The sequence below is a fragment of the Acanthochromis polyacanthus genome, chromosome 10 (assembly GCF_021347895.1).
Source record: "Acanthochromis polyacanthus isolate Apoly-LR-REF ecotype Palm Island chromosome 10, KAUST_Apoly_ChrSc, whole genome shotgun sequence".
Lineage (NCBI taxonomy): Eukaryota > Metazoa > Chordata > Actinopteri > Pomacentridae > Acanthochromis > Acanthochromis polyacanthus.
In genome coordinates, this window is record NC_067122.1 from 14,740,039 (window position 1) to 14,757,262 (window position 17,224).

At 41.8% G+C, this 17,224-nt stretch overlaps 1 protein-coding gene across 1 annotated transcript; it reads right to left on the reverse strand.

The window, feature by feature from the left end:
* Nucleotides 1-88: 88 nt before the first annotated feature.
* xkrx (XK related X-linked) lies at nucleotides 89-13,112 on the reverse strand. Its single transcript, XM_022201788.2, has 3 exons — nucleotides 12,336-13,112; nucleotides 3,780-4,039; nucleotides 89-1,835 (listed from the first exon to the last, which is right to left on the reverse strand). The coding sequence occupies exons 1-3, from the start codon at nucleotides 12,683-12,685 to the stop codon at nucleotides 976-978; spliced, it is 1,470 nt and encodes a 489-aa protein (XP_022057480.1). The 5' UTR covers nucleotides 12,686-13,112; the 3' UTR covers nucleotides 89-975.
* Nucleotides 13,113-17,224: the final 4,112 nt, after the last annotated feature.

Here is a 17,224-nt window from a genome sequence, read left to right on the forward strand (position 1 = left end):
ATCAGGACAATTAAGTCCGACTGTGCCTGTGGGTGGAATGAGCGTGCAGCGGTCGTTAGCTTTTTTTAAAAAACAAAGAAAGCGGGAATATTTTGACATTATTTTATTTATTGTTCAAGTAGTACAACAGTAGTCAAGGCAGTGTATCAACAAATAGCTTGAAACATAAAAAAATAAGCAAAAGCACTTTAATAAAGATGAAGCTCATTCAGTGTCAGTCTTGTTAATGCAGCATCAAATGTAAGATTCACTTTGAATTACCTTTCAAAGATGACACACATGAAGCCTTTGCCACAGAATATTCTCACCAGCTATTAATGTGTTTCTTCCCCCCCCCACAACACTAAAACCTGTATTTTTTTAAAAAGCCAAGGCAATCAGATCTGACAGGGAACAACACAAGGCATTCATCACAGCAGTTGGGTATGAGGAAGATAAATTAATCTTTTTGTTCTGACCTTTTCTCCCCCTGCCCCTGCTGTGTTTTTCAAGTTTGTGTAGTGCAGATGGAAACATGTGCAAAAGGGGCTTTTGTGGTGTGAAAACCCAGAGGAGACGTAAACTGGGAGGCTGGGCGTCCTGGTCAGTGTTTCGGTCACTTCAGACACTCTTGGCACATCTCCCTCACACCTGGCTCAGTGCTGCTCTCTCAACAGCGGCCTTTGTGCATCGCTGCATATCTCCGTACGCTACATTCTTTGGTATTCTGAGGCTTCGTGGTGCCCATAGTGTATGCAGTCATCAGTAGTTAACCTGAATCCCTCCCAGAGCCATGAATGAGTAAAGTTTTGAGCATTTAAGAGAAAAAGGCAAACATTTGTTCGGTTATAAATCACCTCACTGACTCAACAACACAAAACCTGCTCTGTTTTTTGTGTTTATCCACCCAAGGTGTCATTCAGGGGAAGCACCAGCTCCTCCCAAGATGCATTTCAAAGTCATTGAGCCAACAGTTTATTCCTCATGGTGCTTTTCTCAGGCTGCTTCCATTATGTCTTCAACAATGTCCGTCTCTCGCTCTCCCAACTGGCCGGTGAGGTCGGCGGGTTGTGAGTTTTGAGGCTCCAGCGGCTCCTCCGGTACCATCACCATGGTGGCAGCGGTGGAGTACGAGGGTGGCAGCTTCCCTCGCCTCTCGCTCTCTCCACCACGCCTCCCTTTCCGGCAGCATATGCAGTGCAGGCAGTCGTGGACGTTGTACTTGAAGAGGCGTCTGCAAGGGTGGAAGAACTGGTAGAAGAGCAGCATGAAGAGAATGGCCAGGCTGTAACAGACCAGCAGCTGGACGACCAGCATCGGGGCACACACGTACTCGAAGAAGTCTGACCTGAAGAAGTACCAGATCGTGATGAGGAGGAAGTTCTCAACAAAGCGTCCGCAGTAGTACATAGCCAGGCGGTCCCAGCGCTGCTTCCTGTCGATGAGCTCTTGATGGGTGAAGTCGAGCTGCACCGCCGACCAGCAGAAGGTGTTGATGCAGGCGTACAGCAGCGTGAACATGCACAGCACCACCGTGGTGCCCAGCTTCGAGAAGTTCTTCTCCACGTTCTCGGTTAAAGAGCCTTTCTTGGCCCAGAACTCACCCCAGGGGAGGAAGAAGAAGAACAGCAGGTTAATCATGCCTACAAGGATCACCCAGTGAGAGTGAGCTGTGCTGAAGAGGACCAGAGCTGTGACCCGGGTGGTGATCTCCAGGCCTCTCCACACGATCATGCACAGGTAGGCTACAGGGCGCAACCGCACCTTGTAGTCATCGTATCTGATCTGGATGGCCAGAACGCTGCACACGAGAGCCCCGTATGTGATGGAGATCAGCGTGATGATCATCAGAGCCACTGTGGACACAGACAGAAGTCAAATGTTAGACTGTACAGATATCCAAAGCAAAAATAGCAACAAAAGTGTTTGAAAATGTCTCCTCATCAACGGTCTTGAGCACAGAGAACTTGTATTCTCCAAATACAGCTCTGAGATGTTGAATATCTAGCATAGTTTCATGTAAACATGGAAATATCAAGGAAAATTTAAGGATTTAGAAACACTCAAAAACAACATCAAACTGAAGCAGATTAGTGGCAGCGACCATGCAGACTCCTTCCAACTTCCTTTAATTGTATCCTTCGATTGCAAGAGCAGTCAGATGACACTCAGGCGGATTTGATCTGCTTGTTGAAGTAAACCAACCTGGCTCCATTGTTCACCTGGAATAAATCTGGCTTTGCCCCAAGTTTCCAACAGAGTATGGCTCACTAAGCCACACTGTGATAGCAGGAAACATTAGAACTACGTGAAAGAGTCAGAAGTCAGATTGTTGTTCTGAGCAAAGAGGGCCTTTCTCAGCATCAAGTCAGAGCTAAACGAAAGGTTTCCAAAAGAGCAGTGCATGGAGCTCTGAAACACTTTGGGGAAACTGGACCAGCTGTATCCAAAGCACAGCACAAGCAGAGTAAGAGTGAACACACCATCAGAAGGTCAACACATCAAGCTTTGCTTCATGATTGATCAAAACTGAATTTGCTGTTTAAAGAAGAGCAAAAGTCCAGTTTAAAGTTTGCTGGTTAGCGATAAAGAAGGTCTCAAACGCATCTCCCAGGAGGGGAAACAAGCCCAAACACTGGACTGGAAAATGTCCTATTTACTTATGAATCCCAGTTTGAGATGAGTGGCATTAATAGAAGGTTGTTTGCAATGAGATGAACAGGAAAGAGAAGGATAAAACAGCATATAAAACCCACATGCTGGGGGAGGATTTTAGCCTACGGAGGTTTGGACACTTGCTCGACTTCACCCTGAAGGCCAAATAAGATCAACAAGCACCATTAATTTTACTCTGCAATCACTGACTTAATGGCTGAAGAAGCCAAACATTCCTAAAATCGCAAGAGGCCCTTTGAAACCCCATTAGATCGTGTCGGGAAGACAAAGGTTATCAGGTTTTATAGCTTGACAGCTGCTGTCATAAAAGCAAAAAAAGAGGCAAAAACATTACGAAAAATTTTCACCAATTCAGTTGTTACACTAAAGTTGCTCAAGCTTATATTTTGGGATTTGTAGTTCTGAATTCAATCTAAAATGAAAGAAAATTTTGGTGGTGTCAGAGTCTTGGAACCCTGCATATTCATATTTTTTGATTAATCCTCGGTCTAATCTTGCATGAAAATTACATTCTAAAGTGAAAAAGCTACTTTCAAGTGCTTGTGAGCTACAAACACTATGTTTTTTTGTGAGAATGTTGATCTGTTCACCACTTTGGTCCATATCTCAGCAGCTGTTGGACTGACTGCCATGAAATTCATTAGTCAGAATGAATTCACATAGTTTTTCCTCTGGTGCCATCATCAGGTCAAACAGCTGCACTGAGCTTATTGTTAAATGTCAAAGTTAACATGCGAACAAACCAAAGAATGATTGTGAACATGGGAAAATCTACACTTGCTTAAAATTAACACCGTCTCTCTGAGCTCTGCAGTAAATGGAACCTGTAATTTCTCTGTCGCATTAATGTCAAGACATTGTCCTGTCTTATTTTTCTTGCTGTTTGCTATGACACACCACTCTCTCCATTTTAAAACCATCCAGTGTAGTTCCACTGCATTCACATGCATTAAATCTAGCATCTTTATTTGTACAGTGATATTTTAAGGTGATGAGTCTCAGCAAGCCTTAAAGGAACCCATTATGCATTCGCATTTAGATCAGTTCCAACCTTGCAAAGAACAAAAACCGGTATGCAACACTGTCAAGCAAATAAGATGAATATATTTTGGGACTTTTCTTACATCTTGTGGGCATGATGTATTTCTCCTGGATGGTGGCGTACAGCTGCAGCGTCAGTTGAGGCGTGGAGCCCAGAAAGGCCTGCATGACGGCGGTGCGTTTGAAGGCGTTCCTGTGCATGGCCAGGATGCGCTCCGACTGGCCGATTTCCCACTCCATCAGCGTCCCCTGCCCCTTCTTCAGGCTGATCTTTCTGGAAATGGTGACGTAAGGCTCCACCTTTTTACCCGCCTTGAAGTAGACAACCAGGGCCTCGAAACACCTGAGAAAACGAGAGAAGACTGAGGTTATACTTTGACACCAACAGAGGGCAGTGCAATGTTATTTTTTTAATACTCCTCACCACATGAGCGCTGTTGTGATCCCTGTGTTGTAATGCCAACTGTTAATCATCGCACCGTGACTATGTGAGGGCAGTGGAAGCCATAAAGCAAAAATATGGGAAGGAGGAGACAAAGTATCGCTGAAGGGGTCGTGCATCAGCAGTTTGTTGTTGCGGTTCGTTTTCAGATCAGGAACTTAAAATGTGACATTTAGTTATTTGTTACTGACAAAATATTAACCTCAAACATGTCATCTCATGCAATAAATAGACCTTTCTATGTAAATCACAGCTACACAAACACAAGCACAGAGATGAGGCTCCAGCAGGGGGCAGTCTGAAGAAAGAAAACAGCTCCCTCAGGCATGAATAGATCGGTTCAAAAATCTCAGGGTGGGGCTCCTATGAGGTTTGCAAGGTAAATTCTCTCTGTGTTTGGTCACAATTCATGGAGAAAGAAACAGTTTTCACACTGAACTGTATTTCTGTGCCAGCAGTGCAAACTGTTAACTGAAGAAATTTGGGGAATAAAGAAAATGTAAAATGAAATCGCATGTTTCTGTAGGCCCAAATACCACAGAGCTCATGATAGCCAAATATGCTTAAGCGGAAATCACCTGAACTGGTTGTGCAAGTTTCCACCCGCCACCCAACAAAGTGTCAACAACATAATTAAACTGTCAATTAGAACGGCCTGAGATTCAAAGTGCAGCACATCTGCATTCAGCACACAACCCCCGGTCCTCTGAGGGTTCCCACTGCAGCACTAAATCTCACATCACTGGGCTGGAATGTCGTTCAGGCCCTGTTGCTTCAGCTGCTCCTCCGAGGAAAAATGTTCTCTTTGCTTACAGTGCAGTGTGGGACAGATCCAAGCTTCCACACTCGTCAATGAACTGTGTTTGACCTGAACTTTACAGGCTGGCAGGAAACCCCTGTTGTGACTCAAGGCAACAAAAGCACACATTTGATTCTTTAAATTCTTTGTACCGATAGTGACTGCACTGGAAAAAATGTCCCTCTCAAAACAAGAAAAGAAAACTTATTTCAAGGAACCTTTACCTTGAAATAAGTGAAAAATCTGCCAATAGAACAAGTGGAAAATGGCTTGGTAAGATTTCTTGAAATAACATATATTTAGAATATTGAGATCTTAAATTGGGTGAGAAAACTGATTCTCAAGCTTAGGTGTCTTAACTCTCCTGTTATCCTCATTTACGGGCACCAAACAATATTGTTGCCTTGCCTGAAAAAAATCCAAAAATTCAGCAAAAAAATCCCCAAATTTGTAAAAATTTGCCAAACCTTCAAGAAGAAAATTCCTTAAAAGTTTCCTTTAAAAGTTTTATTTTAAAAAATCCCCAAATTTGGCAAGAAATAAAAATAAAAATAAATCTAAGAATTGTAATCGTTTTCAAAAGTGAATAAAAATCTTCCAAAAAAATCCTAAAAATATCTACAGTGATTCCATATATATCAGTAAAAGTTCTAATATTTTCTTTAAGAACATTCACAAAAAAATCAATGTTATTAAAGAAACATTTTCTTTTTGTTCAAAAATAAGAGAAACAGACCTGGTAAGATTTTTTGTTTTTGCAGTGTGGCAGATGAGGGTCATTCTGATTTAGCGCACAAGGTCTACCACAGAGCAACACAGAAGGCACAAAAACATGATTTACTAATATCCTTTGCCTGGAAATCTGGCAGCACAATATGCTCAGGATGCAGTGTGATGGCACTGAACTGGAGCCAGCGTGCCCTTAGGAGTCTCTAAAACAGCTGAGAAGAAGACTGAATTTCACTTAGGGAAACACAAAAAACTGCACGACGGATGAATGCATTAGCCAAGAGGATCAATATGCCGGCTTCCAAGGCAGCACCTTATGGATTTATAAAAGGAAATGCGGGCTGCTGCTCTGTATTTGCAGTCTAAACATGCAATCTGTTCCCTCAATGTGTGAATGCAGCAGCATGGTGTGACAAGAAGAGGAACTGGATTTAAAAGCAAGCCGGGAGGCTCTAGAAATGCTGATATTTCTAAGAGCGTTCAGGAAATTCCTTCAGTAGCTCTCAAGCATTATCATCCTGTTTTGGTCACTTGGGATTACACCACTGACAAGGCCTCATCAGACTGACTGTAGGTCAGAGAGATGCATAACAAGAAGCTGTGCGTGCTGAGACTAGTCCGAGCCAACAGAGTAAATGTCTAGTTTGTGTCAATGTACTTAAGGAGACAAGTCGAGACAAAGTCCACCCTGTAGCTGATAGCAGCTGAAAAGTTTCTATACTGGTTGTCTCAACTGGAACAGAAACAATACAGTCATGTGCTGTTACCTGTAAACAGTACGAGTTGGAGTTCTTCTTTTGATAGCAGTGCGGTTTGTCTGACTGTGCAGCCACAAGATCAGCAATTACACCATCTGCAAGTCACACAGGAAGCCTCCCATCTGAGCCAAGCAGCAGCAGAAGTGATTTGTTTACCGCAGAAGAAGAAGAGCAGGCGATGAAACAGAAGAACAGAACAGGATGAACTGTACTGGAACAACAATCAGAGTGTTTGCTTTGTGGATTCACTGCTGCATTGCAAAGCCGGAGCGTAACAGACGGCGGCTGAAAAATAAGAGCCTTCACATTACAGATGCAGCCAGCATGGTAGCACAGACTAAACGCCGTTTCATGGTCTTTGCCGTTTTAAATCACCGGCATGAGGAAAGCATTCTGAAGTGGAGGCGAGACGTGAACAGGATGGAAAGCAGCCGACAGACGCAGCTGCTTCTGGTTTAACGTGCTCACTTTCTTTAGCAGGTGTTTTCTTCTTTGCTTTGATGCTCCTTTAGCAGATGGATTCACCATAAACCATTTCCCAAGTCAGAGTGTCAAACACCACAGCCTGTATTTACCCAACTGCTCAGGGAGGAATTCAGAAAGAAAAAGTAAAGATCACTCATCTTTAATTCTACTTGCAAACTTAAGAATAAAAGCTATTCGTCAGATTTCTTCAGCTGTAAAAATTGGCGCACCCCTTTGAGAAACCAGAGAACACATTCCTGCATGCAAAATATTAGCTGAACCAATGCAAACACATTATTGAAAATGGGCAGTTGGTGCATGATCTTAACAGCTTCTCTTATTTATTTAGTGTGCACTTCTAATGCCTTTTGTACAGCTCAGGCTTTTGAAGTAGGAGGCGAACCAACCCGTGAAGACTGCAAACAGCTGCAAGGGAGGCTCAGATGATGAAAATAAATAAAATGTTACATTAGTTATCAAAGGGAGATCACATAAAACAGCCTAAAAATGTTATCTGGTAAAAGAGATATAGATTCTAATGTTTCTCACACATTCTCTCACAAGTCAGAGACTAATAAATGCCTCGAGACAGAACTTTTTTAGGTAACTTAAGCAGTTTGAAGCTCAGATGTTGAATGTTTATGAGATAAAATAACAATCAAAATCACATAGGCATCCAGGAATTGAGTAAACTAAGTGAATTAACTAAAAAGGCGCAACTGGGCGTCTTTAAAAATGAACTGTATCTGAAGGGAGGCCCACAGTGACAGAAGATGGAAACCTCTGTTCTACGGCATTTCTGCATTTGACATTGGTGGAGTAAATTATTTGCCAATTAAATCCCAATGTGAGGGACAACCTCCTTAAACAGTACTCACTTCTGACAGTTTGGCCAATATTTGTGCAATATTTCTGCCACTGAAACAGGAAATGCTCTTAAGATGCATTTTCACATTGAATTTTTTTGCACAGTTACTTTTGTAATGTTGAATAAAATCTTTTATCTATATATCAGATTTTTTCAAACTGATTCATTTCCTCTTTGTTTCCATTTCAAGCCATTTCCTAATTAGTTCATCCCTCTTTACAAATATTCATTCTAATAGTTTTCCTTCATTGTAGACACCAGGTACTGCTGCATGCTGGAGATGAAGAGGCAGGTGTGCAGTGAATCCGTGCCTCTAGCCCTGCTTTGAGCAAACGTGTGATTAATCATGAGACCAAGTGTTACTCCTGGGTGTCTCTTTCAGCAGGAGGAAGCTGCTTTAGACTTTTAGAGCGCTCTTAAGCGTGAATCTTGTAAGTGAAGTCAGATGTCCGATCGTCATCGATAGATCTCCCACCACTGCAGTTTCAGTTGTTACCTCTATGGTTCACCTCACTGTCATCGGAGCCCTTGATGTGGTTTTATCTCTAATGTGTTAATAAATAATCACAGAAGGGCTGAACCCCACACACCATGACCTTGCTCCAGTTGTGGTGGGAACCGCGAGTCTGTTGGGTGGTGCAACACCACAATAAACACGCGACACATCGTCCTCATTTGTGAAGCTATTTCGGCTCAAGTGTTTCTCATTGCAGCGGATAAAGAAGGAATTACATGAGCCTTGAATTCTTTCACCTCGCTTTGATGCTTCACACAATAACTAAACTAAACACAGTTTGCTCAGGAGTGAAGATTATTTCCTGTTTTTGGTTTGACTTTACAAAGGGCCGTTCATGATTCTTCTGGAGTTTTTCTGGCTCTTTTTTAATATATGTGTCTACCCTAATCTTTTTTTAATCTGCAAATGGACACACTAGACTAAAATATAACATTTTAGGTTCCACTGAAAGCCGAGCCACAAATCAAACCGCCTGCCTTGTAGCTACACCTCCTTCTGCTTTCTACGGCAGCTAACCTGGAAACTGAAGACAGTGGTGTGTGTCTTTCTTTGTAAAAGAACACCCCCTTCAATTACTTCTTACAGTAGAGCTGTAAAATTCCCTGCATCGCCTCAGAGTGACCTGTTGACAAATCAAAGTTCAGAGAAACAGGAGGGTGGGGAAGCACAGATTTGAATTTCGCAGAGCTTCAGCAAAAGGCTCCACCTACATCCTCTTACATGAGTCACGGTTCGACAAACAGGTATCTCAAGTTGCAATCTGATAGTATTTACATAGGACACCTCCCTTAGACTGAATCAACTTCTTTAAAGCCTGTAATCTTCTAAAAGGACACGTATTAGCTTCCTTTTTCTAGATATGCTGATCCGTCTCATTTCCAAAATTAAAACCAAGCTGTATAATGTCGAGAAACCTGTCCAGCATTGACTATTACCCCTTTTTTGACCCATCTCCTCCAGCTGATTCAGCTACGACCGATCAGCTGTCTGACTGCCATTATCTTCAGATGAGGTCATACGACTGAGGGGTGTACAAGTGTGAAGGGTATGTTACTAGGGCGGACACCAGCTCATCTGACGGAGCGGTTTCAAAGGGCTTCACGTCCACACCATCAGGGAGCCTTCAAATTAAAAGACCAGGGACATTACAGGAAGTTGTCTTGAAGTCTGTTCAACATGGATGATGTGGGAGGTTGTTATGTTCCATCGTGTTCGTCACACTGCACAGGCTTTCCATCTGGTGTGTGATTCAGTTACTGACAGTGAAGTCTGCAGTCTTTGTGCTCTCACAATGCTGCAGCAGTGAACGGCAAGAGATCGATAGATACCAACGGTTTAAATACGTCAACCCCTATTTTAACTTTGTCTTATCTTCTTTATTCACATGTTTTAAACCTGTTTAAAGGCAATATTTGACAGGAAATAAACTCCTTCTCCCAACACTCATCCATCAAACTTACATATTTTAGAAGGTGTTTCCATTAAAACTCTGTAAGTTCCTCTAGAATCTGCGTTTCTATGAAGTCCCTACTTTTATCTCCACCATTCACTGCAGTTCAAGGACACCAGCTCACCAACTCTCCTCCTCAAACACTGTAAAACTCCACTACACAATGTCAGATAGGGACATTGGATTAATTCAGCCATAATGGTTCAAAAATGAAACTGATTCTAACGAAGAAGAATGACATACAAAGTTCCACTCTGCAAGCTCTTCTGGATTGTTATCGATGAAATCCTGGAAGTCTAAATCTGTAATTTTGAAACTACCATTGTTACGCTGCAGCTTCTAGATGTAAATGCTCTGACATCAACTGCTTAGATCATTCATGATGTGCCTTCTTCTATACAAAAACACCATACGGACATGTTAACAGGGTAAAAACATCATTACATGGATTGGGTGTTTAATAGTATGCTAAAAAATGACACAATTAATCATCAAAATAACAGGTAGTTACACTCATATTGCCAGTTTATTAGCAGCATCCAGCTCTAACAAAGGCAACGGTCCTGTAATAAATGCAATCTATGGCTGTAAATTACAGCCATATTACAACTATAACTATTACAGCCTGTAATAGTAAGATGTTTTAAATAGCTGTTAATACGACTTTTTGATCAAACACTGTGGTTTGTGGTCATACTGAGGCGTCTATATCACTGATGCCAGGCTTGATAAAACCACTCTGAAGATTACAGCCTTATTACTCCACAGCTGTTGCATTAGTTTTGGCTAAGAAGCCGGAAACTGAGTGTACTTTACTGTTGATTCACCAATTGATCAATCATTACAGCTTCCTACATTTTGAAACAATTTGGCTCCATAATGTCGAACTACTGCAGCATCATATTGGCTCTGTGCAGGGCTTTAGTGCACTCTGCAGATTGTCAGTTTGTATCCCATTAATCCTCCTGCACCCCAAATGGAAAGTGGAAGCCGTGCATCCTGTTCGTGCAGCCGACTGAAGATGGACCGCTAAGATGTTGGGCTGCAAATCTGAATTATTTATCAAATTGTGATTGATAAGTATTTATCAATTCGTAGGGGAAAGTTTTACTTTGACAGCACAGTGTCTTGTTTTTGTAAAATCACTGTCCAGAGGCAAAAGGAATTTGGCGTTCTATTATACTGTATATGGTAAAGAAAGGCACGAAGTCCTCACAATCCGTGAAGAATTTTTGCCCTATAAATTACAGAAAAGCGTCATCGACTGTCGATTAACCGCCTGATCATTGGAGCTCCACGTAAATCCGTAATAACAACGTGGTTCACCATCATGTTGGTGTCTTTATGTCAACTATAAATGTCAGCTTGTACTCCTTGAACTTTGCTACTCTATAAATGGAAAGTGGAAATTCCATGTGCAGTAAGAGGGACAAATGCCTGAAAATGAGGTAATGGGATTCAAGAGTAGTGAGGGTTTACAGGGACTGTTTGTAAAAAGTCAGTCAATGATTCTTCTGTGCTTTTAAATGGGGTTAAATGGGAGGGTAGACTTTCCCCTCCTGATCACCAGATACTGTATATTTTTCATTTCAGGTCTTTTCGTGGATGACAGGGGCCGTGCTGTTTAAATAACTTTGAAACCATTTAGAAAAAGAACAAGCAAGCAGAAAAATCTCTGCACGCCATCATCTTCTGTGTGTTCATGTAGCATTTAAAGAAATAACAACATAAAAATTTGAACATAAAATTAAACAAGAAGTACCAAGTTTGCACGAATCAAAATGAGTTTTGGAGGAGTTGTAAACATGCATCAGTTTTCTTTCAAAAACAATACAATATGCAAATTTTTTTTTTTTTTTGCTGATTTAAAACAGCATTTTTTGTTTGTGCATGTCATTTTAAGTTTAGGTCCGTTTTTTTACAGTACATTTTTTAATTAATGCCTTTTTTTCTATGACTCTAATACATATCTGTAATTAAACAGAAGGACAAAAGGGGGGGGGGATTGTGAAATAATAGTTAAAAATTATTTACTTTTGTTCAGTTTTTAACATGCATCAATTTTCTTTTTGGATAATATAACATGTAGAATTGTTATTTTTTTGCTGATTCTAAACGAGTAAAAAGATCAGTTTTGTAAGACAACAAATTACCAATCATTTTGTGAAAGATTTTGTATGTACAGTGCATTTTTAACCTGCCTGTCCTGTCTTTTTGTTATTTATGTTGCATATAAGCTGCTGAACACTTGAATTTCCCTCGGGGTTACTAAAGAATCTAAACTACCTCTCTCTTCAGTTTAGGCCTGTTTGTTATTGTTTGAATGTTTTGTTTTGTTTGTTTTTCCAGTACACTTTAAACTAACACCGTTTTCTGTGATTTCACTTGATATTGTCTGTTTAATTCAACAAAAAGAGGAAAAGTCTGAAAAATACCAGCAAATTGTAAAAACAAACAAAAACACAGTTACAACCTACTTTTTTTTTACAGTGCAGTTCGCCCTAGTTTACCTCAAGCCAAAACTCCTAACTTAAATGTGAGTAAAGAGCAGAACCAGAGCAGTGTGTTTTGTTGCCCGGTCCTCTGTGTGTGTGTCCCCGGCTGAACCTACCTGATGACGGGCCCCAGCAGCAGCAGGTGCAGGAAGAGCACCAGTGGCCGGTCCCTGCCCAGGTCTCTGTGGATGAAGGTCAGGGTGAGCTGGATGAGCACCGCCGGCACCAGCATGAAGGTGATGGTGAGGCCCATCCAGATCACGTCGTCGGTCTTGTGGTACATGCTGCTGAGCACGGCGGCGGTGATGAACTCCGCGCAGTAGAGGACGGTGGCCAGCACGACGCTGAGCGGAGCGTGGACGTGGCTGTGGTTCACCACCGGCATGACCCCGTTCTCAGCCACCGAGGAGCGGCGTTCCATGTCCGAGATCTCCCGGTCCTGCTCCTCCATGGCCACTTCGCACATTTTTTAACAGTACTTGTGTTCTTAACCTAAACTCCTCTCCAAATGCATCACTCTCTGTGCATCTGTCCCTTGACACGCCGTCTCTCCCAACTTTCCACCAAGTCGATCATCGCTGCTTTGACTCCACCGCTCGGCTGCAGGCTGCAACTCGTCCCACACACACTTCGGTTTTTGTTTGCTGCCTTCCTGTGTGGCCCGGTTTATTCAGACTAAACCAGCCGCTCACTGATCCGTGGAAGCATGGCCCCGGAGCTCAACACAAACTCCAGCCGGCGACCACCGTCCAAACGCGGAGGAGAGCCGCGGCTCCGGAGAGCTTCCTGGTTTGGAAACGGAGCGACCGGAGCGTCTGCCTGCAGGCCGGAGCAGCGCAGGGAGTCTCCGAGCAGATAGACCGGAGCGGCTGCTGCCAGCTCCCTGGTGCGTCAAGTCAGACAGAAACACACAGACACACACAGGAAATGATGGGCGGCTGTTAGCAAAATAAATAATATAATGAGCGATCAGATAAGAGTGGCCTTGACTGGAAAAGATCTCACTGCCAGCCTCCTCATGGCATCAATAACACAGAGAGGCTTCATCTAGTCTGCACACAACATGAGAAATATACTATAATATACACATACACTGTGAAATAAAGCATCCATTCTCACTAAAAAGCAAAGAATAATATAAAAGTTGAAAAATATAGATAGCAAGCAACTGATAAACTCAGAATCTCTCTTCTGACATATGAGGACTTTACTTGGTGTTTTGAATAGAATGTGCTTTATTGTCATTACACAGTGTACAAAGAGATTGGAGAGCTTCTCCTTTTCAGTGCAAACATAGCAGAAAGTGCAAGATAAAAGGCTTCAAAATCTTAAAGTAGTGCAAATAGTCTCTATTTACAAATATACAATATAAATGTCACCAATGCTACAAATAAATATAATGTTTATATGTGTAATGTACTAAAAAATAATGTATTGCACTGTAAAAAGTGTGTTGCGCACTTTGGTATGAGTGTATTGCATGGAGTGAGTAGATGTGAGGTAGTATACATAACACAGAGTGAATACTGAGGTAGAATGGAGCAGCAGCAGCAGCAAAGACAGACATATATAACACACTTTACATTATATTGTTGGCTGTGTTGTTACATGTGAGAGTTCAGGGGGGTGATGGCTCTTGGAAAGAGCTGATGCCCTTTTGATGCGTAACAGTAAAGAAGCACAGAAATGTAGAGAAGAAGAAAGTCCATTATTGTTATTTTTTGACGGTAGTGTCTACGGATATGGGTCCGTATCCGTAGCCCACAGGCTACGGGTACGGCACTTTCCATTTGCCAGACAGATACGGACCCGTACGCGAGTCTCGCGAGTCAAGAAGCTGCTAACCACTGCAAACTGTTGAAAGGTAAGCAGAGGTTAAGGTTAGGGTTAGTGTTAGGGTCAGGTTTAGGGTCCGTACCTGTCGTACCGATGCTACGGGTCCGTACAGCTAGCGTCTACCGGGAGTCACGTGACCAGATCTCGCGTATCTGATTGGCAAATGGCAAGTGCCGTATCCGTAGTCCACAGGCTACGGGTACGGGTCCGTACCTCTAGCAACAACCTTTTTTGACAAAGCGAGTGTAACAAATCAAAGCTGTATCTACAAAAGTGAGGCAGCTCTACAGATTGTGCAAAAATGTGCAAATTATTCACAGTATGTGGTCTGAAATGTGAACTGTGTCACTTTTGTATTGTTTTAGTGTCTACAGCTATTATATTCATTAGTGTGTTCATACTGTAGCATACTGTGTGCACGTAATACACTTCTACTGCTTGTTTTGTACTTCTGGTTAGTTGCCAAACCACATTTCTTATTTATTTATTGCCATAGCACTTGTGCAATAACAATAAAGTTGAATTTAACCTAATCTGATGTAATAACTACAAACCTAGAAAGAATTAAACCTAATATAAACACATGGACAGATGCAACCATCTTATCAATATTTCAAACTGCCAGCATATAAATATACAGTATTAATCAAAATTAGACAAAGAAAAACACTGAGCTGCATGTAGAAAAGGGAGACCAACAATAGAAACAGGAGCAGAAATAGTGGCTTGACGTGTATTAGCAGGAATTACAATCGGAGCATAAATACACAGAGCTATTTTCAGCAGCGCTTCATGTGGTGTGTCGCTCAGGTCACCGTGAGTATTACTACTAGCAGTACTACTACAGCTGCTACTACTGGAGGTGGAGGTCAGAGTTCATCTGGAATAACTACTAATAAGTGGTAGAAGTACTCGGGTCTTCTACATAGGTAAAAGCAGCAATATACCAAGTACAAGTCCCATTCAAAAACACATAAAAGCATTATCAGTTAAATGTACTTAAAGCTGAAAAGTATTCAGTTCTGTCAGTGTTTTATTTTGGTAAGTTATACTGTCAGATACAAGTAGTGGAGTAAACAATGCACTATTTGCCCCTACAAGTAACCTAGTATTACTATACTGAAGTACAATATTATAACAAATTCACTTGGTTACTTGACACTACTGCCTGATAATCTGAGAGAAACGTGTATTGAAATGAGAGAAACACCAACACAGCTTATGTTCACGTTTCATTATCTTTATACTTCAGCTAACCGGTGCCAAGAAGAAATCTGATTAAACACAGTGGGAAGCATACTGTAGTTTCACTGCATGCAGTGTGTGTCCCGCCCAAATGGAAGCACTACAGAGGGCGAGGGCTTACAGATCAGTTTCTCTGCACTTCCATTTTTAGTTTCCACCAGCAGGGCGGACCTGGCCTTGTTCTCGGGACCTGCAGGGTCTGACAGTGGAGCAACCGCATGAACAGGTGCAGGCCACGCTCACACCGAATCAGCTTTAAAACCTGCTCGTTTATGTAGAGAATTCATTATTGTATCAGGTTTTTTTTTCACGCTCATTGACATTCTGTGGGACGAGTGAACAGAAGCAGTTTGCTCAGCTCCCTAAGCAAACAAGGTTTATCTGTTGTCAAGGGGCATGAGAAGGGCGCCGGCTGTAGTGGCATGCCCAAAGTTAGAATGGCAGAGCTGGCGTGGTGCGTTACCTTAAATAATCCTGTTGTCCTCATTTACGGGCATGAAAAAATATTGTTACCTTGTCTGAAAAAAATCCAAAAATTCAACAAAAAAAATCCCCCAAATTTCAGAAAATTTGCAAAACTTTCACGAAGAAAATTCCAATAATTCCTTAAAAGTTATATTTTCAAAAAATCCCCCAAACTTGGTAAGAAAATTCTAGTAAATATTTTCAAAAAATGAGTAAAAATCTTCAAAAAAAATCCTAAAAATATGTCAAGTGATTACATCTATATCAGTAAAACTTCTAATATTTTCTTGAAGAACAGTCACTAAAAAATCAACCAAAATCCAGCGAATTTCGCTGGATTTTGGTTGATTTTTTTAGTGAATGTTCTTAGGAAACATTTTTAACATTTCCTTTTTCCACCAAAAAATGTTCAAAGATTTCCCAAAAATGTTGAAAATGTGGACATCAGAAGTTTCACTGTGAAAATCTGTATTTTTTCCCCACATTTTCAAACTTTAAACCGGGTCAATTTTGACCTCCAGGACAACACGAGGGTTAAATAATCTGTGTGGCATTCAGTGAATACGACTGCAGCTTTGTCTTCAATAGTGGAATGTAACTCTGCTCTCATTTCCTCCTAAATTACAAAACAACAAAGGAAGTTGCTCCATGTAAATTTGACCAGTTTCAACATGAGCAGGGACGACTTCTTCACGTCTAATCAGATCTCCTGTGAGTCACTGACACGAGCTTGGCATTGTGAGGGGGGTCGGCACAATGTGCGAAGGCTCGTCATTACTAATGCATGTGTTTGGTGAAGCAGGAGCTTGGGTCAGTGACTTCAGACTGCACAGGGAGAAGTGGAAGACAGAAACCTCATTACGTAGCAGCGAGCTCGGCCTATGCGCTGTGTTAGCAGCCAGACAGGTCAGCGTCGGGCCACACTGCTGCTCTCATTCGAATTCTGTACACCAAAGTGAAACAAACCACATGTTCCCCTTTTAATTTGAGCTGTTTTGAAAGAGTGGTTTGACATACCGCTGTTATCTCTGCAATGAATATGAAGCTACAACCTGCAGCTGGTTGCTCAGTATGAAGGCTGGAAACAGGGAGATCCAATTAGCCTGCATCTGTCCAAAGCTGTACATCATAAACAGTGCGGCACATAGCCCCAAATCTGTCTTTTTCCACTATTTCGTGTGATTGAGCAAACAAAATATGAACGTTTAAAGTAGTGACCATTACAGGCAGATTTGTTTTCCATTTGTACGGAGCCAGACAAGCTGTTCTCAGTCTTTATGTTGAACTAAATTAACCCGCTGCTGCTTGTAGTTTCATTTTTATCACACAGAAACGCGGGGTTTCGATCTTATCAGCCCACATAAGCAACAACATTGTGTTTCCCACAATGTCGAGCTATTTTTGACCTTTAAACGAGTAAAAAAGAAACTGCAAATTCAGCAGGTGGGGGTTCTCAGAC

What these genes read in the sequence shown, in the direction of transcription:
- xkrx (XM_022201788.2), bottom strand. Translation starts at nt 12,685, where the DNA reads ATGTGCGAAGTGGCCATGGAGGAGCAGGACCGGGAGATCTCGGACATG. An exon ending in CTGCTGGGGCCCGTCATCAG is followed by an intron (nt 4,040 to 12,335) that starts GTAGGTTCAGCC and finishes TCGTTTTCTCAG; the next exon opens with GTGTTTCGAGGCCCTGGTTG. An exon ending in ATACATCATGCCCACAAGAT is followed by an intron (nt 1,836 to 3,779) that starts GTAAGAAAAGTC and finishes CTGTGTCCACAG; the next exon opens with TGGCTCTGATGATCATCACG.